This window comes from Vanessa cardui, chromosome 11 (assembly GCF_905220365.1).
Source record: "Vanessa cardui chromosome 11, ilVanCard2.1, whole genome shotgun sequence".
Lineage (NCBI taxonomy): Eukaryota > Metazoa > Arthropoda > Insecta > Lepidoptera > Nymphalidae > Vanessa > Vanessa cardui.
In genome coordinates this window covers 1,018,537-1,041,299 of record NC_061133.1, presented here as the reverse complement: position 1 = coordinate 1,041,299, position 22,763 = coordinate 1,018,537, and the positions used below count along the sequence as shown (strand labels likewise).

General features: G+C 32.1%; 1 protein-coding gene across 9 annotated transcripts in view; it reads right to left on the bottom strand.

The window, feature by feature from the left end:
* Positions 1–22,763, bottom strand: part of LOC124533590 (disintegrin and metalloproteinase domain-containing protein 23) — a 522,035-nt gene that overhangs the window by 142,505 nt on the left and 356,767 nt on the right. For all 9 annotated transcript variants that reach the window (XM_047108967.1, XM_047108975.1, XM_047108969.1 and 6 more), the window contains one exon: positions 11,132–11,211. In XM_047108967.1, the coding sequence (XP_046964923.1) occupies positions 11,132–11,211 (80 nt within the window). The remainder of the gene's footprint in view (positions 1–11,131; positions 11,212–22,763) is intronic.

Below are 22,763 nucleotides of genomic sequence, written 5' to 3'. Positions count from 1 at the left end.
AATTGCATGCTGCTGTTGCAAGCTGCAAATTCGGCTAGTGAAATGAAATAGTATGGTAATAACCACGTTAAAATAATGCAGAATACTTCATTTTATAAATCCTGAAACACTTAAATTACTTTGCAAGAGTAACAGGATTTTCGCCAGATTTTCTTAAGCAAGAAATGCATACAATGTTTCATTTTATGGTGTTATGCAAGAAGGTAAGAAAAGTAGCCGTTTCTTGTAATTTAACTTGCATGGAATTAAATATGTTCTGAAATATTAAGGGATAACATTTAACTACGAGAACCGTTCTTTAAGCTTTTAGCATCTTAAGGCAAAATTGTGTAAATAGTTGTGGATTATATTTTCGTAGGTTAGGAATCAATTGATTTTTTTGGGTTGTATAATAAAATTCCAACTTCGATTATTATCTGCAGATTGATATTCCATTTTTCCTTTCAACTATAATTCCAAAATTCGAATTGAGCATTAATTGCAAATGTGGTGAGAGTGAAATCCCCTAGCATCTCATGGTTGTCGCAAGATATCCCAACACCAATTATTTAACACTTTTATAGTGGAAAAGATTAGGTTCAGACATTTATATATAACCTAGTCAGATAGAAAGTGTTTTTTTATTTGCCAAGATATTACCAATAAAGTGTTTTGGATGACTTTCATGATGTCACAAAACTATTTAACCCCTTATCGTAACATTATTATAAGCTTAACTATAATAAAAAACACATCCCACCAACAATTTCCACTTATCATCAAGTAATAACAAAATATCTAGGTATTTCGAGCCATGCAATCTATTCACGTTCTATATTGCCCTATGGCATACCAATGATAATTAAAACTTGAGTATCTTCACTCCACGAGTGACAGAGATACAATCATAAAGACCGTTGTGCCTGAAAGGGACGGAACAAAATATGAGATTTTCCGTTTGTAGGTCAATTGTAAACAAGGGTTGAAACTTTTAATAAGCCATTATGTGAATGTGGAATCATTTTTGTGTATTGAATCAAGAATTCTATTGTTAACTTTAATGTAACTCCATTTGTATTAAACTTTTGTTTATTATTCGTTATGAGTTTTTTATTTCAATATCGTATTATGAAATGTTTTTTTTTTATGAAACGAGCACTGTGTATTTAGTACGAGGTCAGTAGCTCACATACCTTTTTGTATGGTATAATATATGGTTTAAAATTATATGCATTTAAATATATATATTTAGGTAACGAATTTCCGCTTGACCAAAAAGTAACCTTTCAGGATACCGATTTTTCAGACAACTTGTGTATAATTTTTACCATCGTGTACTATCGTTATCCATCGTAATTTTATGGAGACGAAAATCAAATAAGGCTAACCCAAGCCAGTGAATACGTGTAAGATACACAAGAACAGAAGAAGAACGGAGAACGCATAGAATTTTTGTTTCAACTCACTCACGTACATAAGGGAAAATATCGAAAGAATACTTGCCCATGTCATATGAAATTCACCACATTTGTACCCAAAAACCGCACTGAACCGTGTGGAAAAGTTTCAGCGTAACATTTATAGCTTATTTTTTCTTCATATTTGTCTTTGCCAATGTCCCCTGAATACGTCACAACCATAACAGATAAAACAATCGTGAAACAGATAAATACTAAACAATTAAAAGCGGGAAAAATGATAAAAAGGTCGTTCTAGCGGCAATTATGCAAATATTTGACGATAAAAAAGACAGCATCGCGTGTTGCGATCCAAACGTCTGATTTTATCGCGAAAGTGGAAAATTAAATTGATGGCGGCATTTCCATTTAAACGGTAGTTAGTGGTTTAATGTCGTAAAGTTCATTTTATTCAATCGTGCATCGTTTAAACATGGCATTCATTTTTAATTGCTGTTGTTTCGCTAATTTGCTTGGTTATGGCGAAAATCGTGGGAATTGTTTTTGGGTAGTTAACATTGTATTTTGATATTGAAATCATGATATCGTGATATCATATTTTGATGATTGATGCCAATTCTCCTCTCATATGTTATACGGATAAATGAGTTTATCCGTTAATAATGTTTGAATGTGTTGTTGCGACTGTGTCATTGGTCTTTTTTAAAGTATTAGTTGGCGGATGAGCAAATGGGTTACCTGATGATAAGTGGTCACCTATTGATATCAACACCCTAAGAAGTATTTACCATTTCTTGCATAGTCAATACGTCACCAATTTTGAGAACTAAGATGTTATGTCTTGTGCCTGTGTCTGTGATTGTGTAATAACACTAGTTTACTTAACATTTCAATAGAAACACAACGTAGCGTTTGAATACGTGATGAGAGTTTGGTACCTACATAGACAGGAGCATTGCACGAAGCTCTGCCACCAAGTATCTTACAATAATATCAAATTGAAATATTTGTTGGGCCTTTTTGTCGAAAAATATTGAGCCCGAGAGTTACCAATGTTAACACTCCCGTGCCTCTGAAAACACGCAAATCCTTACATCCAAGAATAGTTCACAATGACTCCTAGCTTTTTGGTGATTTAGAATTTACCATAAGTAATATGCATTTAATATATTCACAATTTTACTTTATCACGATAAAACACGTAATTTAGAATAAAATCGTCTGCATTATAAATTCAGCGCAAATAAACATAATGTTACCCTGGTGCCAAAACGAATTTCTTTGAAGTAAAACTTTTGGAAAAACAGATAAAAAAGTTACGCGACGAAATGTGCTTTTTTATTTTCAAAAGTGAAATAGCTAACGGGCACCTAGAACAGCTTTATGGTAAGTGGTTCTCGGTGATGGTATTTTTTGTTTTTTCTTTTTAAGTTATGTACGAAAGCAAGGGAAATGGCCACTTATGGCTAGAAATTACTTTCACCCGTTGGCAATGTTGTAAACTACGTCTCATGAGCCCAAAATAAAGTACGATTTGTCGCTAAGATCAGGTCGTGACCACAAATATTTTACACAATCAGTGTTTGTATTGTAGAGAGTTCTGTCTCTTATTATTGCTATGTATTTTCTGCGTTCAAATCTTTTTCGTATTCTCAGATTATCAATCGCTCAATCGAAATATTCTTTACTAGATCAAGGTTTATTTCACCTTTTAGAGATTGGTCGTCAGTCGTTCGGAAAGAAGTAATATATTATATTAAAGTATATCAGCATATATATTTCTTTTTGTTATGTGATAGGTGTCAAACTAGCAGGAGGCTCACCTGATGGAAAGTGACTACCACCGCCCATGGATCTCTGCAGCACAGGGGGCTAGCAGGTGTGTTGCGGGCCTTGGCTTTTGTATCAAATTTTATCAATTCGGTTGATTTATTCTCCTAACGGTCTAAAAGTATAAAAATTTTTACGCTTAGAACCTGACGACCACCCATTGAACAAAAGCAGTGGGCGATGCTAAGTCATCTTTGTATTTTTATATTGAATAATACGGCTCTGTTTACCAATGTTTTATATTATGTATATAATAATAAGCTTATACATATCGTTTTTACAAATAAATGTTGATATTATCCGTATGGTGAATTGTCACGAGAGTACTCTTACACGGATACAACCTTGATTAAAAATGAAACGTTAAAATTTCCGAACAATATTTTTTTAGTATCAATTTATTTTGGATGGAATAATCATTAAATTTATGAATTCATTTAAAACTATAATAAGCAGTTTGATTTCGAATCCGTACAATTTAAAAGGTATATTATAATTATTATTCGAAATGAAATGAATATTACCTCTGTAATATTGGATTTGAATGCAATGACACACGTATTCTGGTCACATAAATAATTATAATTTCGTATACGTAAATTTTATGGAGGACTTTAATGTGAGGCAATGAGAGTTTTTGCTGAAAATTACATTTAGCTATTTTGGTCAAAGGTAATCTTATAAATCAAAATCAAAGGGGTGAGGTGGAAACGTGCTTTTTGAAACGCGGCACTAAATATTTCTATTTCCCAAAGATTGGGCCGATTCTTCTGATTCTTGGAAGGAAGTTCTTCAACATGGTAAGGTCACGTATGGAAAAGAGTTCAGATGACCTTTTCTCTCTTTTTTACCTGTGTCTTCTTCTTTTATAAATAGTTTAAAGTCTCATGTTGTAATTGTTTTAATTCCCATGGAATTATTAATAATAATTTCACTAATTTTTATTTTATACTCAATAGAACGAAGGTATTTGCGGCCAAGATGGCAACACGAACCGGTAGTCAAGGCAATCAGAGTCTCTTTACTATTTCTCCACATAGAGATACAAAATATGATTGTAAAACTGAGGATCACGTGGTTGAACGTGTGAATGTATCACGTAGACGAAGGCCTGATAAACACTGATATATGTTCGGAAAACCATTCGAGGTCAAGAAATAGTGACAAAAAACGCAACATATAATACAATATTTTTCTATGTGTAATCATAAAGTGTAAGCCTACATTTAATATTTTTTTTTTATAATTTGTAACATCGAGGGATTAAAAAAAAACAGTATGAAGGTATCAAGGTTGTATTTCTTTAGAAGATTAATAGACGTGACGTGATTAAAGGATATAAAAATAACATCGAATCCAGGATCTCAGAACCTGCAGTCTAATAATCAAGCCACTAAGCCAATAAGTTAAGGAGGTCAATAGCATATCGTCGGCTAAATTCAAAATAATCGTAATTCCAGCGAGGCAAATTCAACAGCCCATGAAAAAATTAAATTTTCGTGGAAATACGGATCGCTCTGACGCGCGCTTCGAATAAAAATAGATTTTTTTTAATTAGCTTATTGCTAGCCAGTTTTGTTTTATGCATCAATGTATTCTAAATTATCAAGTCATGTAAAAGAAAACATTTTGACGTTTCATTGCATCTTTCCTATATTAAAATATACAACAGATAGGAAGACGCATTTGTCCGTGTACCGTGGATTCTGTGTGGGTGGCAGGTTCATCGTGTGGCAGAGGGAGAAACTTCGAGCAGTTCCCAGGACTTCCAGCTCGGGGCGAGATGGCTCAGTTAGAACACGTGCATTATAACCGATGATTGCGAGTTCAAATCTAGGCAAGCACCACTGAATTTTCATGTGCTTAATTTGTGTTTATAATTCATCTCGTGCTCGGCGGCAAAGAAAAGTACCGTGAGGAAACCTGCATGTGTCAAAATTTCATAGAAATTCTGCCAGAGGTGTATTCCACGAACCCGCATTGGAACAGCGTGGTGGAATATGTTCCAAACATTCTCCTCAAAAGGAGAGGAGTTCTTCAGCCCGGCAGTGGCAAATTTAGAGGCTGTTGTTATAATTTTATGGTTTTTGCAGCTCGAGTTTGGAATTCCCATAATTGCTCACATTTGCATAGTTTAGATGTAATAAAAATGAAAACGAAAAACCGACAAGAAACAGTAGTTGATATGACATATGTATTTTAAATGCGTTTCAGTTGATAAGGTGACATAGCTCTTCAATTGGGACAGACCCTAATGCGACTTCAGTATTCCTGTTCTAAATTTAATAAAACTTTCTAAAGTAAATTAAACAAATACGTGTGCGTCTCGTGACGACTGACAGAAGTGATAACGTTTGAAAAAACGTTTGTCCGAAATACGACTAGCAAAGTGGGTTAGAGTGAGAGAGAAGAAGGCTGTCGTATACGTAAGAAAGAGAAGCTAAAATGGCGCCGTAACGCGTTACGAAACGAAACGAGCATCAATTCAAAATAACACTCATAACTTACCTATTAAATATCATAGAATAATATTTTACTGTTTTAAAGTTATTTAACACTCCTATACACGAATGGTTTATTTCGTCAAACTTTTATTTTATTTATTTATAAAATATTTAGCATTTTAGAATGAGTTGAAAATTATTTAAATAATGAAAAGCAAAGCAAAGCAATGAAAGTCTTCCAAAACTTATTACTCACAAATAGTGTCGTCTCTGTTCTCCTCGATATAAATAAAAATAAAAATTGAATACGTAAAATTATTTATAACCATATCCACCACACTTCACAACTGTCGACAATTAATCAATTCATTGCAATAAATGCAATCAAAAACACATTACTCGATGACTGAACGTTACAATACGTCATTATGTGATGAAAAATTGTTTATCGATAAAAAAATACATTACAGAACATCTCTATATCGACAGTAACATATTAAATATCTCGTTGCTTAATAAAATAATTATTTCGCGGTATAGATAGAGGTCAGTACACAATACCGCACCATTTAACGTTGGCAGACATAAATCTCTCCGAACTTCTTTCGAGACGTAAACGAGCTCCTATTTGAGAATAAAAGATGAATTGTTAAAATCTACCATTTGAAAATTCCGAGGTGTTCCGAATATCAACTTGAATCTGGTCAAAATTCAGAATTCATTCATATTTTATAATATGGTAGAATTTTTGAGAAGTTAATATAATATGTTCTATTTTAAATTTAACAAGATAGTAGTTACGTGTATGCTTGTCAGTTTTTTTTTATTCTACTATGATTTATAAGTCAATAATCAAAATCGAAATATTCTTTATTGAAACAGACTCATAAACTAACTATTAAGTCATCATGTTACACATGGATGGTTGGATTATTTAATATAAAGCTACCGTTTCGAAAAGTAGATTCTACCGAGAAGAAACGACAGGAAACTCAGTAGGTACTATTTTTGATCATTTAATTACAGACTGTCATTATCATTAATGTTGGTTTGATTATCGATATAATCCTTGCATCACCCTGATACATACTAAATTAATTAATTAAATATAACATTGAGGATAGTTTTTAATTATTAAAGTAAAAAATATTTGTTTAACTAAAAGTAAATTTGATTTCCGAAAAAAGCATTTAATAATGTGGAAATGCCAACATCGAGAGACAAGCGCTCGACCCATCGCTATAGTAATCAACAGCTGTTTTGGGATATTCATAAAATGTTAAATGCAATACGTAATTTATTAAAAACATTGAGATATTATTTACCATGTGTAGACAGTGAAATTGTATTGTAAATGAAACATGTATTTACAATAAACGAATGCCCGTAACAGCGACATTATTTCTGAAAAGTAGTCAAGTGTGAACCTTATAATATTTATTGTATTACTCGAATCATCTGGGAGTAATATATCTGAATATACATGGTATTTATTGTAGTGAAAAACTGTTGTATAAAGAGCTCATTTGAGTCAGGGTTTGGAACGCGTAAATCATACCGGATTTTTCTTACTAAATTTTGATTTTGGGTCTAAATTTACTTTGTCATTGTGAGAAAACATACTAGATATCGGGTCAGTCGAAACCAGAATTGTCTGGTTGTAACTGGTTTTTTGAGCACCAATGTTTTTCCTTAAAACACGTGAGTGCAATGGAATGCTTATGACAGGGTGCTTATTGCATCATGTACTAATATTATGTATTAACTCCGTCTATCCGTCTGTTGCTCTTACGGCCAAAATACTAAACCGAATTTGATAAAATTTAGTATGAAGCCCAACACCTAAAGACCAATCCCTAAAACGCGAGTGGGACCGCGGGCGATAACTAGTTACCATGTTTACATTGTTATTATACCATTGAGTAACAGAGAGTTTATTCAGCACAAAGGTAACTAACAACAGGCTCTATAAAAAAAGGTCCTAAGCGTATTAGTGTTGAATAAATCACTCTTTGTTTCATTGAATTACATTTTCTTGGGAATCATTAAATCAATTCGTTTCAAGAACATAATGAAAAACAAAAGTATTATGTTTTTGTCTTACGACCTTCTTTGACTCGCTTTAATTAGGTTACAAAAATAACATTCCGTTTCGAGTTCCCGTCTAAATTCTGTTTTACGTGTATAATGGAATCAGGGGATGGTTCATTTCTGACATTATCTAAATAGGAATCACTGATTTTTATCACTTTTTTTTTCTTTTATGACATATAGGCAGGCCGACTGACAAATGGGACACCTGTTAGTGACCCCTGCATATTTATATTAGTACTTAAAATAATATTATCATTTGTAAAAAATACATCGGTAAAGAAGGCATATACAAGATTATATAGATCATGAAGAAACGAGGTTTCTAATTGTATTTTACCAAAATGAAAGAACCTGTGTAAGGTTCTTTCGCCTTTTAAACCGAAGTACGGCATCCCCAAGGATTACCGTTTGGTGGTAGAAGGTATGACGGTGGTACCCCCATTGAGATTGTACAAAATACTACCAAGTATACATAAGTAACAGTATCATATCAAAAATTGATAACATATTATTTATATGGTGTAACTTTCACGTTACACGAAAGTGAATCTCCAAGTAACCAGTAACGCCTCATAAAATTTCACGTTTATTTATGATATTCTAGAGTATCGTAAAGAGTGAATGTTAGTACCTTGTGATATGACGCATTACGGGAAATTTTACCGGGAAGACGGTAAATAAGGTGAAATTGCCGCTCCAGGGTGAATATGAGTTGGGGTATATCCGTCGTGACGTTTTTAAGCTGTTCCTTAAGGGGGCAATCGGATAGCGGTTCAATTTTGGGTAATGATACCGGCGCTCATTTTGAAATTTATTTATGGAATGTGTCGCTCTGACCCTCGGCTTAATAAATAACGATTTGTAATATAAATTGTAATACAGTACATTGGTGACTTATTCGTTGCAGTAATTTGTGCGAATATATGTGAATGTAAATTGTGAATGTTCGTGCGCTTAAATATATTTTAATTGTAATTTTCAAATGTATACGTTGTTAATTAACTACAACAGAATTTCATTGAATAATATACGACAGAAACTACTCCGTCATCTCACAAAGGATGGATCTTAAAACAGGATTACATACAAACTTATTGGAGTTACATACTTCAAGATTAATCATCTCCTTTGTGAACACGACGAACTATATAATTTAGCGATTGTAAACCTCTGCTTCACAAACGAACAGTGCGATGTTAATCTATGATTTTATTGAGTGTACATATTATATTTAGTAAGCGAATGAATTTAGTTGTAGCTCTTGAGTAATACTGAAATGTATAAGAAATATTCAAGAGGTTGTATTTGTGGAATTACATTTTACTTTTTAATGACCAAAGGCGAATATATCTCCACATAAAAAGTCCCGGTATTGCGAAAAGACGCGTCTTTTCAATGTCAAAAATTAATAAAATTAAAGTAACCGCAATTTTGACGTAATGCATCGTTATTATGTTCCGCGTATTCTTCAATCCTGCATTTTATATTATAATCTCTTAATTTTAAAGCTTGTTGTAAAATTGTTTCATTCTATTATATCGTTAACGCTAAGAATTATGTAATTATTATTCTCCATTTAAATAGTTATCAATACAAGAAAAGCACTAATTACGTCGTAAACTAATAAAGACGTAATGAAATTTTGAATTGCCACTGAAATAAAATTGGCAAAAAATGAAAGAAATGAATTTGTATAAATCTTGGCAGTGGATTCGTATGAGGATCGCGCTCAAGCCTCACCGTATCCACAATGGCCACCTCGTGACAACTTCATTAAAACCGATGTAAAAACAAACACGACAGGCGGTAAACATACTGTTCGCTCTTTGTGCGCCAATCAAATTCAAAGCTGTAAAAACTGAATTTCAGTGTACGACGTTGTGGTCGGTTTTTTTGGTTTCAAGTTTCCTTTTACGTAGTGTAAATTTACTTTTTGTCATATTCTTTGTACGCTATGCGCTGGAATTTGCAAAGCTCGAAGCGTACTAAATTCGTTTTTGTACGTCAATGACAGAGAGGATGTCGTTTGTACTGCTTGTTTGTTTGTTCAGTGCAAGCAATTTCAAGCGAAGAAATCGGACAGGCTTATTTGAAACTCAATTAAAAATCTATTATTATTACTTCTGATTTTCCTTCAAATGAACATGTGAACGAAAAAAGTGTTGTGACTTAATTCTTTAATTGAAATCAGAAAGAAGATTATAAGTAGAATTTGATTCCTATTTCAATCTTGAACTAATAAACGTGTAAAATACTAGTATTTTGATGTTCTAAAGTTCTATCAATATATAATAATATATTGAAATATAGCTTAATTCGCAATAGATCACAAAGAAAGAAGGGCCAAAAGTAAAATTGAGTGACACATATCATCTAAATAATTGAGAAGTACGTAAAGTTTTTTATCTAGATTTATTTGATCAACTTTGTAATCGATACACAACTGTTCATTCCACGGATGACAAACAATTTACTAAAAGTTGCATAACAACATTTCGTGAGGCACACTATAAATGAGATATCACAATACCAACGAATGGCAAAGTTATAAAAATAGAACGAGACAGACGCAATAATATATAAGTGTGAAAGGGACGTTTGAAACTTGCAAATTTACTCAGAAAACGATGTCGGGATCATTTGTTTGGATTTCTTTCATTTTTATGATAAGCCGTAAGAACGCGTGTGTCTGAGCGCTAAGTGCTGCTTTTATATTTATGATTTATTATTTTTCTGGCAAAGATCAAGAGATTTGGAAATTTATGGATTCCACATTTGGCAATCAATCCATCAATTTCAAGCTACGTTTCGTAATACTATTTGATTTTTGTATTCATAAATATAACCTTAATGTCATTATGGTCTGCTTAATTTTTGCTTCAAAAGTTCAGTACAATTTATATTTCGAACACTATCGTGACGTCACTAGGCACTCACCGCGAAGCCTAGTTTTAATATCAACGTATAATTCAAAATGATTATCAATATTATATCATTTGCTCTGTAATTATTATAATTTATACAAATACGAAAACACTCTTTCTTTGAGCAGGTTTATCTTTAGCTGTTTTAAATATTCTCTGTGATCACGACGATGATTTTGAAACATTTTTATCGCAATTAAATATTACTTCTGAGCTGAGACTCAATATTTAGAAGATTAGCATATTGAATGTACAAATCTGGGCATCAACACTGAACGTTAGAAAGAGGAAATCTTAGACCAGCAGTGGGCGTTTCAACCTTCATTCTTTCAAAATAACTTGAGTAAGTTAAATTATATCTTCGGTCATAAGACTATGATATATATTATGTAGTTTCGTCAAAATAGTTTGTCATCTTATTAAATATTATATAAGTACTTACGTATTAAGCTCGAGGTCAAGACGAAACTTGTGATTGAAGGCTTTGATGAGAAGTGATGTACGATGAAAGTGCTTGCCGGTCTGAAACAAATAATATCAAATTAATGTTGCCGATAGTTTCCGAGTTTTATTTGATCTCTTTTGTATTATGGTTTCTTGTAACGTTTCATACTAACATACATTCATATATGATTGTAACTTTGGGAATGTACCTAACAACAGAATCTAGTATAGGATGATGGCACTTAGTGATAGAATTTTCTGCAATTCTATTCTATCACCAAACAGAAAAATAGTATTGTTTTCTACTTGGAAAGATGAGTGAGGCATTGTGATTGCATGTTTAAGGGACATAGTAACATAGTTCCCTATTTTGCAGGCACTTCGGCGGTTTATGGATTGGTATCAATGTCTATGAACGGTAGTGTCCATTTACCACCACTTAGCCATATACCTAAAAAACCTCTATATAATGTTTATGTTATACCAAAATACAAAATGAAATTATAATTTGAAAACGTATTATGTTTTAAAATAAACTGCACGATAAATAAGTTTTGATTAGTTTTATTGGTTCAATCATATTTAATATTGTAGATAGGAGTTGATTTACGCTAATAGCGGTCAAATTTGATACCAAACTATGTCCGATTAGGGGAAAGGAACAATGATTGCCGATATTATTATTTACGTTTTATTACGATATGTGGTTTATAGCGCTTGATGTAGTATGTTTATTGGTTTTGTATGAGTACTTTTTAAATTAATAGGACGTAAGTGGATTACAAATGATTTTAATACAATGTAACTTTTAGATTAATTTTTAAAACTGTTTTATAGATTGTGTCAAATATTGTTATATATTTACTAGTAGGTGCCTGCGGCTTGCCTCGCTTTTTAGGGTGTTCGTTGTTACGCGTTACGCGTTAGGCAAAAAAGTAGCCTAAGTTCCTTTCTTGTAGTCCAAGTTTGCTTCATACCGAATTTCATTATATTCGGTTCCGCGGTTTGTTCGTGAAAAAGCAACAGACAGACAGACAGAATTACTTTCACATTTATAATATTATAGTATAGACAATATTAATAGTAGTAGTTTGAGTTGACCACTAGCACTACGAGTAGTAAAGCAGGCTTTTAGCGCGAGTCATATAGTATTTAAACCAAGATAGTAAAGTTGGTACGTGTTAGCTGCGAAAACCTTTCTAGATATATAAATAATCTAAGATATTTAAATAACACATCCATCAAAAGGCTGTTAGGTAAAATGATTTAGGTTTGGAAGGAAAAGCTGGGTCTAAGCAGAGATTACTTGGCGTTATACCTTCTGATTGTTTTGTAATATTTATTTTTATATCCTTGAAAATGAAATCTTGGAATGGTTTGTTTACATTTATTTATGAGAAGTAATTTTATTTATTTTATTACATTAGCATGGTGGTAGTGTTTTTAATCCTAGTCTTTTAGTACTAAAAAAAATACGACTTCAAAGCGTCGCCAAAGTAGTCTTCGTCTTAGGTGTCCCTTATGCCTGCAATAACTCACCATCAAAACCCGAACAGTTACGTAAAATATCCTTTTTTGTTGATAGAATATTCGGCGAGTAGCAGATTTATTTTAGCTCGTCATTTAGAAATTCAACAATATTTTAAATTTTTGATGGATGTACGTTCTATTGTGAAACATAACAGTTGAAACTAGTATCTGTTACGTGATTTGATAAAATATTTATCAAATGTACCAATTTTTCGTATTTTTACCAGTTTCGAAAAGGTAATCAATTTGTCTACATGTAATTTAATTACATGCATCTTTTATAATTAGGAGATGTGTATTTTTTTGTTTATTTGTTTAAGCATCATATCAACTTTATAAGTATTGAAAATTGTTATAATAATTGCTTCTTCTTTACATAGTATAAAACAAAGTAGCTTACTGTCTGTCCTCATATTCTTATTGCTTCGGTCTTTAAAATTATTCAAAGGATATCTACGCGTATTTTTAATAGATAGATTGATTAATGAGGAAGGTTTTTATGCATAATACATGAACAGCATATCCAGTAAAGCGGTTTGCATTGTCTAAAGACAAAAAAGCTGTAAAGTTGTAAGACTTTCTGTAGTTTATTTAGTATCAGAATTGCACCGCGGGTCGCTATTAGTTAAAATGTCATAAATTGTATATAGCAGACTGATATTATTTCACGTTTGCTCTGTACGTGTATTTGTTGGTATGTATTTTTGTTCACAAAGACAAATATACCGAAGAGAACAAACGACACAGTATCGAGTGATATCGATTCAAGCGTAATACACATATATTTCCTCAATTCAAAATACAAATTTAATAAAACGGAGGTAAGTTGCATTCAATAGAGTACCGTAATAACGCAGGTGCATTTGAGAAAAACCGCCTTTGAGCGATCATTCGACCGTGGATTTTATTCGAATCTATAAATTTATATTTCCGAATGAAAGTGCAAAGGTAAACACAATTAAATGGAGTTCACTCGATACGGCCATGTTGGGCGTAACTCATTGACTTGTGCAGCATGGATTTTAAACGTTTGTACAAGTGATGGCTCAGTAATTTGGACATGTGGATATTAACAGAAGAATGTGAGTTCTATTCTGGTAACCTGGCTGTAGGGGTGGATTGTGTTTATAATTAATTGAATGAAGATCAGCCATGTGCGTATCTATCAACCTGCATAGATAAAATATTCTCTAAAAGGTTCTCAAAAGAGGTTAGGGTGCTTTTAATAATAATATTTTTCGCACAGTGTTAATTCTAATTACAATTATCTTGAAAATCCACAATATTATATTATTCCAGGCATAACCTCGCCACAATTTCGATGAATAAAACTAAAATATTCCGTATTAGATACACTTAAACTCTTGGAATATTGTAATCAATTTGCAGGTTTTGAAAATTTTACGAAGATAAATCAACAAAAAAAATAATTAAATAGTTTTTCTTTTTCTCAAATTATATAAACAGTCATCAGTTGTTTTAAATCGACGTAGATAGATCTTTTACTTGCGATTACGTCACAATCAAAATTAATTAAACCATATGTATCACCTTCAGAGGGAGTTGGCACAGAATAATTTTGTTTTGATCGTGGTGGAGCTGCAGCCAAATGGCGCTGTTCATTTTAATGTTTTTAGTTTTTGAATTATTTCAATTTATGTGATTCATGATACATATTCACTTTCAAGGAATTACGCAGAAGGTAATGTAATATATTGTCTTTTATTTATAATAGCGACAATTTCAATGGGTTTTCTGTATTTAATTATTTTAACTCGTAAAGTTACTGATTCCACAAATTCATTTCCTTCCTGGGGCATGATATCTGTTTCCTTACAGAATTTGCATATTTTTAAAGTGTCTTTTCATTGAATTTAAGCCATACGTTCGAAATAAGGTATTCATTGATTTCAATACAGAACACATATATTCACATTTCTGTGTGTGGATTTAAAGAAAGGACTATTTTATTTCAGATATAATCTACAAAAAACACTGTGTACAAACATTTAATTTAATTCTTGATGACGATTAAAAACTGTTTCGAACAGCTTTCTAGAAATGAAAATGTATTGATTTTTTGAGCCGTCTTAAGAAAGTAAGGAAACACTTTCATTATGAATATTTTGTTTCGTTTTGTAGGCGTGAGACCAAATTATTATAGACACAAATTACATCATAATTTTTACAATTGGCACCGTAGTAATTTCAATACGATACATTACACGACAACTTATGGCATTCACTTATAACTAGAAGAGTATTATAAATGAAAGTGTTTATAATTTAAAATTACTTAGATTATATTTTTTTATGGTATAGGTTGGCGGACGAGCATATGGGCCACCTGATGGTAAGTTGTCACGATCACCCTTAGACAATGACGCTGTAAGAAATATTAACTATTCCTAACAACGTCAATGTGCCACCTACCTTGGGAACTAAAATGCTATGTCCCTTGTGCCTGTAGTTACACTGGTTAACTCACCCTTCAAACCGGAACACAACAATACTGAGTACTGTTATTTGGCGGTAGAATAACTGGTGAGTGGGTGGTACCTACCCAGACGGGCTTGCACAAAGCCCTACCACCAAGTAACGTAAGTATTAATGCAAATATCTACTAGTAATGTTTCTTCAAGACCGCCTGAGATTATATATACTCATCTACGCTGTATGCTGTATGATATACACAATAAAAACGCTTTGTATTGATGTGTGTGTGTGTGGTTCGTGAGCCAGTGTGCGTTTTATTTTTTAAGCAATTTTCAAGGTCATTTCAGCTTTATTAAGTAATTTAACGATAATGACGATAATAAGCAGTTATGTTTCCATATGCGTATTTCCAGTCATTATATTTACAACAGAAATTGACATAGCTCAAAAAGTACATAGGCTATATGTAGAATTTCGCAGTCCTCGGCGTCTCTTGGCCTGAAAAGCAAAAACAAGTTTGTGATATAGGTCAATGGTTGAGCGAAAGAGACGGCGATTTCATAACCGATTCTCTTTCATGGGGGAGTAATTATACAGTACTTCATCCTATACAAGTAATACTTAAGGCACGTGGAAAATTTAATTTGGTAGCTGTTTTTTTAGAGCGATATCAAAGTCGATCCGGTTTCTTTGTTTCTCTAATCGCATACGATTCTAGATCTTAAGTGATTTGAAATAGAGTCTAGATTCCTGTGATGATATTCTTTTTTTGATAATAATGAGTTTGCACTCCTCAAGGTAAGCGTCACCGAAAACTTGTATTGTTTTCGGACCACCTCTTTGGAGGTGTTATTATAATAATAACATTTTTCCCAAGATAGAAAGCTTTTTCTTCTAGTTATTTTAATCCCATATAAAATAAAAATATCGTGTTTAATATTTACCATAATATATTTTAGTCAATTTATTATGTTTGTAAATATCGTTACATCATTAGTTACTATTATTTTATATTACTATGGTAGGTATAACTGGTCACCATTATTCATAGAAATACATCGCTCATGTGCCAAACATAGAAGCTAAGATGGCATGTTCTATCTGTGTATAGTAACACTGGCTCCCTCACCATCAAACCGAATTACACCAATACTAGTAAGTAACGGCAACAATAGTGTATCTGATAAACATGTAATCTATCCAGACTTCTAAAAATTCCTACTGCGAAATATCTACCCAGATAGGCTTCTATAAATCCCTACTATCAAGTATTTTTGTCCCACAAAAGTTTAATTACTACCATTTATTAGGATTAGTCACGTCAATAGTCTAAACCCAGTCGCACTTGTAGAAAGTTCTCGAAAAGAGTAAAACTTCCATTAATATTAGTTTAACCAAAAGTATTTTCACAGTCTTAAGTTACTATTTCACTTCAATATATTTCAGTTCAGTTTCATAGTTTCGTGAAATTTTCAACTACCAGCAGTTAGTCAAAAATCTAACAACTATGTTAATTCCAGAAGAACAAACTCCAGTTCTTTAATACTTATAAGTACTCTTAATCATTCCTCCGATGAAACCCAGTAGTACAACATTAGAATCCAATGTCTAATATCTAATATTACCTTAAGAAGGATTTCAATACGCTCACGAACCACTTCAGACTTCAAAGACTTCAATATGAAAGATAACACTTCACTTTAAAGTGTATACGGAACCGAAAAGGACAAGAGGGAAAAACAAATGAAATCCGAAGCGTAATAAACGTAAAAATTAGTCAAAATTGTATTCATAATTAAATCAAGGTCAATGAAATATTAAATAAAAAGTTGATTTAAGCAGCGACGTTGAATATTTTTTTGGAGAGTTCATGACAAATTTCCTTTATCATTAGTCATCTTTTGTCTACGAGTTAATAAACATAAATTACATTTATTATTTTTTAAATATATTCAGTTTAATTCGTTTTGTATTACTCCTGTTTGTGTTGCATGTTTTTTTGTAAAAAGGCAATTAGTGTGTTTGAAATGATATTTTATCTCGAAAATATATTTTGAACGTAATAACAGTGTCGCGTCATGCGCTTACTGGAAATGATTACATTTGGGTTTTGCAAGTGGGTGAATTATAAAATAATAAATTCAATGTACTAACGAATACTCAATCGATTTTTATTAATTTAAAAAAAAGGAGTTTTACTTAAAAGGTTCATCAATGTTACAAAAATACACCTAAATTCAGGTCGTTTTTGAAGTATCAAATTAAAAGTCATGTTTATTGGTAAAGCAAATAAAAATAATCGGTGAACTGACTTTTATATTTACGCTCGTGTTTTAGGGTATTAGTTGTTTCTTCAAATTCGGTTCAACGGTTTGATCGTGAAAGAGCTACATACGCACTGACAAAGTTACTTTCACAATAATAATATTAATTTTAAATTACCCACATGGTTATTGCAGAGTTATTTTTAAAAGTGTAATGCAATAAACATTTCCGAAAGCATTAAATTAAGCGAACATTTCAAACTATTAAAGTACAAAACAGTTAACGCATTTGCAAGAAACTTTTAAGAAAGCGCGATCATTTTAGCTTTAAAGTATTAAAACTATAATATCTGGTATCGTACACTCGTTCACTTGCTTGCTTAAGTGACAATTAGAATAATACGTCTTTATGTGTCTTATTTATTTCTGCTTACTAAGCTATATCTGAGCTCTGAGCTATAACTCTTCCCTCAAGAGAGTATTTACATCAGGAACATTACAAGCTTAAATTTTAAGCTAAACGCTTCACGGTTCTCTTCACTAAGCTTAAAATCTAAAAATCGGGCTTTACGCTAAGCCTTAGTTGTTATCGCCATCTCTCTTAAAATAAGCTTAAGGAAATAACTTGGTGATGAATAACCTTGTAAATTTCCCACTGCTGTTAAACCTCCTCTACATTCCGAGGAGAAGGTTTTGAGCTGGAATACGATCCCTCACTGCTCCAATGCGAAATACAAACACAAATTAAGAACATGAAAAATTATTGGTGCTTGCCTAAGTTTGAACCCGCAGTCATTTGTTAAAATGTACATGTCCTATACACTAAGCCATCTCAGTTTAACGATACTATGATAATCTTAATTAGATTTGATGGGATCTTGAAACTAGTAATTTAAGTATCTTAAATTAAATCTCCGCCATTAGAACGCACCCACAAAGATCAATGTTTACAAGTCAACAGTGTTAGCGTTAACGATATTAATGGAATTCGTTATTCACACTCGCACGGTGGAAAACAACACACTAATTTCCGAGGGCACTGCTTATCAAATTAGGACCCACGTCGCTAGTGACCCGCAAGACACGAATTGACAGCTACGCTCCGATACTCTAATAAAATTTACTCGATGTTACACTTTACGATGTAACTTTTAACCGAGTTACGTTTCGAAAATTTCCCGATGTTTTTCTTGCTCGATCCTCCGTCTAATAAATCTTTTTTGTAATATTATTTTTTTAGTTAAATTTGAAGATCAAAATATTATGTTTATGACGCAGTTTTCAAGACTTAATATATGATTATATCTTACTAGCGACCCTCCTCGGCATCGCACGGGTTCTGTGGAATATTTAGTACATAACATTAGAAACATCTAAAATTATTAGTGTTTCTTCACTATATTTGCCATGTGTTATATACAACAACTTTTCTCTCGAGTTACTCTATCTGTTAAAAAAACCGCATCCAATCTGTTGCGTAATTTTAAAGATTTAAGCATACACAGGTACAGACAGGGGTACAGGGGGCGACTTTGTTTTATACTATGTGCAGATTTTCTTTTAAGAAATATCACTTTGTTTTATACTATGTAATGATAATGATGATAACTTCATTAGTAACAAATTCTATTAAATTATATACCTTCTAATAATTATCAAATGAAAATGTTTCAAAGTAAGTATTATTAATAATTCTTTAGATGAAACACTAATTATTAAACTAAGAAAGGCCATCGAATTAAATCGAGTTCGAGTTTGCCTTCTGATAATTAAATTGGTTATAAATATTTTAGGTCCTATTCAAAGTTATCTGTAACCGAATTACATAATAATCTATAAATTTAAAATGGAATTGAATCGAATTATTATTTTGAAACATAATTTCAATGAGCCTGCTGCTGAGGTCAGAGACGTCTTCCCCCAGTTATCTTAGCTCTGACTTAATCTTTGAGATTATCTGGAGGCGGTCGTCTTTATTACTTGTAATAAGGCATTTAAATAGACCCTCTCGGTAAGATGATGGATTCCAGAATATTCTCTCGTCTGAGGAGAGGTCTTTGCTTTTTTTAGCGTGATTACACTAGCCATTGTTGAAAGACGGAACAATGTAGCGGACTATTTTTAAACTAGCAGTTTTAATAATGAAATTTGAAAAAAGAGATTTATAATTTAGATTACTTTTTGAATTAATGATTTTGAAAGCAGGTTTTATATGTATTAGTAGGTTTTAAATATACTGTACCAGAAGATATATTAATGGAATCCAACATCGGCGTGATATCAAATTACAAATTATTTTTTCAATCCAATATACGAGGTCATCCATGATATTCAAAGTCAACTCTCTAAAGTATCTAAATTCCTCAATTTTCTTGACCTTTAAACAAATTGTTTTATAAGCATTAAATAAAAGTAAAAGTTATCGGCGTCAAAATAATTTATTATAGTTGGAAAATTTATAGTTATTGAATATCGCCTCGTTAGTAAATTTCGTCTTTGTTCATGGTAACTAGGAGACTTCGCTAACAGCTCTTTCAATAGTTTTATATTGTTTACAGTCCTTGAGAAATAAATTGCTTGTTTAGTTCAGTTGAAACGGGAGCACCGGGAGAAAAACTGAGGACCTTAAGTAAATTCTTTGATGGAATATAAATAAGACAAACAAGCGTAGAAACTGATAAACATAGCGAATGTTGTATTAAAATTTATGAGAACGAAATTGATTTTGAAGGTGAAACGTATACTGTAAGACCAGCTTAATTTGCGTATACTGATAAAACTGTAATAGGCTCGTGACTTGATATGATATTTTACATATTAAAATTAATAATATTTGAAGTGAAATTTACAATTTTAGTAATAGACGATGCTGGTTCAATATTATTATGTTGTATACACCAAAGTGTTTGTGAATCATAATTTGACAGAATCATTAGCCTTTGAATTGAAAACTTGACCCAATTCGCTTTTTATACAAAAACACCGAAGATTTTTGATGAAGAGAGAAATTCGGTTCCATTTTTGAATTGAAAGATAAATCAAAACATTTTTTATGAAGCATTTTACTTCTAATCTTATAAATGTAGAATATTGGATGGATGCTGTGTTTTTGACACGCCAAAATGTCTGAACGTATCTGAATCAGATTTGGCAAAGAATTCAGAAAAGTCATAGTCTTGTAAAAAGTCAACAAAAAGATAATACTGAGTTATAAATTTTGAATACTAGAATCCTAAGTACAACTTTGCAATTAATATAAGTTTTCTTGGTTGATTGCGTTTGGAACTATTCTATCGTAGTTCTATCTGAAGGGACGAACTTTGATAATTGAATGTGGAGATAAGTAAAACACGAGAACTTTCTCTGGATCTACTTTAATAAATATTTTCTAGTCGCTTTTATTTTATTTGATACGAGCAGATGTTCTTTGGCGTCGCTTGCATATATTTCATATAGTTGTTCCCTTTCAGTATTTTAGGTAAATTAGTATTATATTAGTATTATATTTATTAGTAAATTAGTATTAGGTAAATTAGTATATTTTTTTGTACACTAAGATCAAAAATTTCTGTACGTTTTTTGGACACATAATTGAAAATGGTATACTATTTATTTACTATAAATAAATAAAGATTGGACAACATCACATATATTACTCTGATCTTAATGTAAGTAGTTAATATGAACACCCAGACCTAAGACAACATAGAAAACTAATACATTTTCTTCATCCACTCGTTAATCGAACCTCGGAGTGGCGTACCCATAAAAACTGGTGTACACATTACTCAACCACGGAGATTGTCATACTTTATTACATACATTATAAGTAATTCATAATCATGATCATGTTTTATTATTGTTAAATATTTATTGTTATAATATAACCAATTTCATTTTCCTTATCCTTCCGATACAGTAGAAATAACAAAAACATCAAAGATATTATTTTTAACGTTATATCAACAATCCCTAACAAATAAGAATTCCTCAATGGATATCCGAAGATTGTTCAGATCTTTGAGGCTTAAATGGATAGGTTTCTCACACTTTGCCGTTATTTCCCTAAAGTGACACCGTTTCAACCATTCTTGGTCTATTTGTATGAGAATGTAGGCTACTAGTTTGCGTAGGACGCCGTTAAAGGGACATTTAAAACGGTCGAACGTAAATAATGGTAAAGATTGAACGCACCCTCTATATCATTCTGTCCTCAGCCGGTTTTGCAAACACGACCCTTATGGTGAATTTGCCTCACATCGAGGTCGGGTTGAGTACCCGCGTAATAAAAAGTTTGATGTTGGCTTTGGTTACCGAATTGCACATTGATATTTAAAATTAAACATGACTTCAAAGATTTACGGCGCTTTAATGAAGCATCGTCGATCTTATTCGGACTTAAATTTCACTTCGAGAATAGGAATGTTTTATTGGATTTTTCATGCATTTCGTTTAAATTTACTCTTCACAAATATATTTGCATATCCAATACTTCTTTATGGTAACGCAAAAAACATTAACAGTACTCCTTTTGGTATGAATATTAAGACAAACTATTGCTTAAATTTGGTACTAAATTATACAAAAAGACGTAAGTAACATTTCTGCAAAAGAAACTACCATAGATAACAAGATTGTACTTAAGCCTTTCCTTCCACTTTTTCTAAAACCACTTCGTAAATTATTGCCCAAAAGATACGAGAGCATGTACACACCCGACCATTATTTGGGTAAGCCGTGATAAAATTTCCGGCAGAGCAGAAAACATTACCGGCTCGGGTCTGAATCAATTCAGGAGTGCTCTGATTTAGGCCTGGGTCACGGGCCCGGTTTTTAATTAGCCAAAGAGGGTTAGGCTATGCGTCAACATATTACGTCTACTCATTGTTTTTGCACGGTCAAAAATGCCATTTAATGTAAAAGTATCATTTTGATCGTTAATTAACTGTAAGTATGTCAGGAACCCCGTTTTAGAGGACGGTACAATACTTTTTACTAATGAAAACATTAAAACAAATCCCATCTAGCATTCAAAGGATACTAAACAAAAATGTTTTCAAATAAATGGGAGTGTTTTTTGAAATTTTCTTTCATAATTAACTTTGGGTCAACTGTAGTTCCACTTGGAACGAATTTGAAAACTACATAAAGGTAGTCTATTAACGAAAGGATAGGTTCCGTCTCTTGAGCTATACTTTAATTATTATCTTATAGATAAGATTTAAAATAAAAATAAATATATTGATTAATATTTCAAATGATTGTATAATTTAATTTCCAAAATTGTCAAAACATTTAAGAAACAATCAGAAAAGCAAAAGATCTAAGAAAGAAAAACATCCCTAACACTTACAGAGACTTCTATTTTATTTCAGTGCATGAAAACAGCACTTTGTTTCG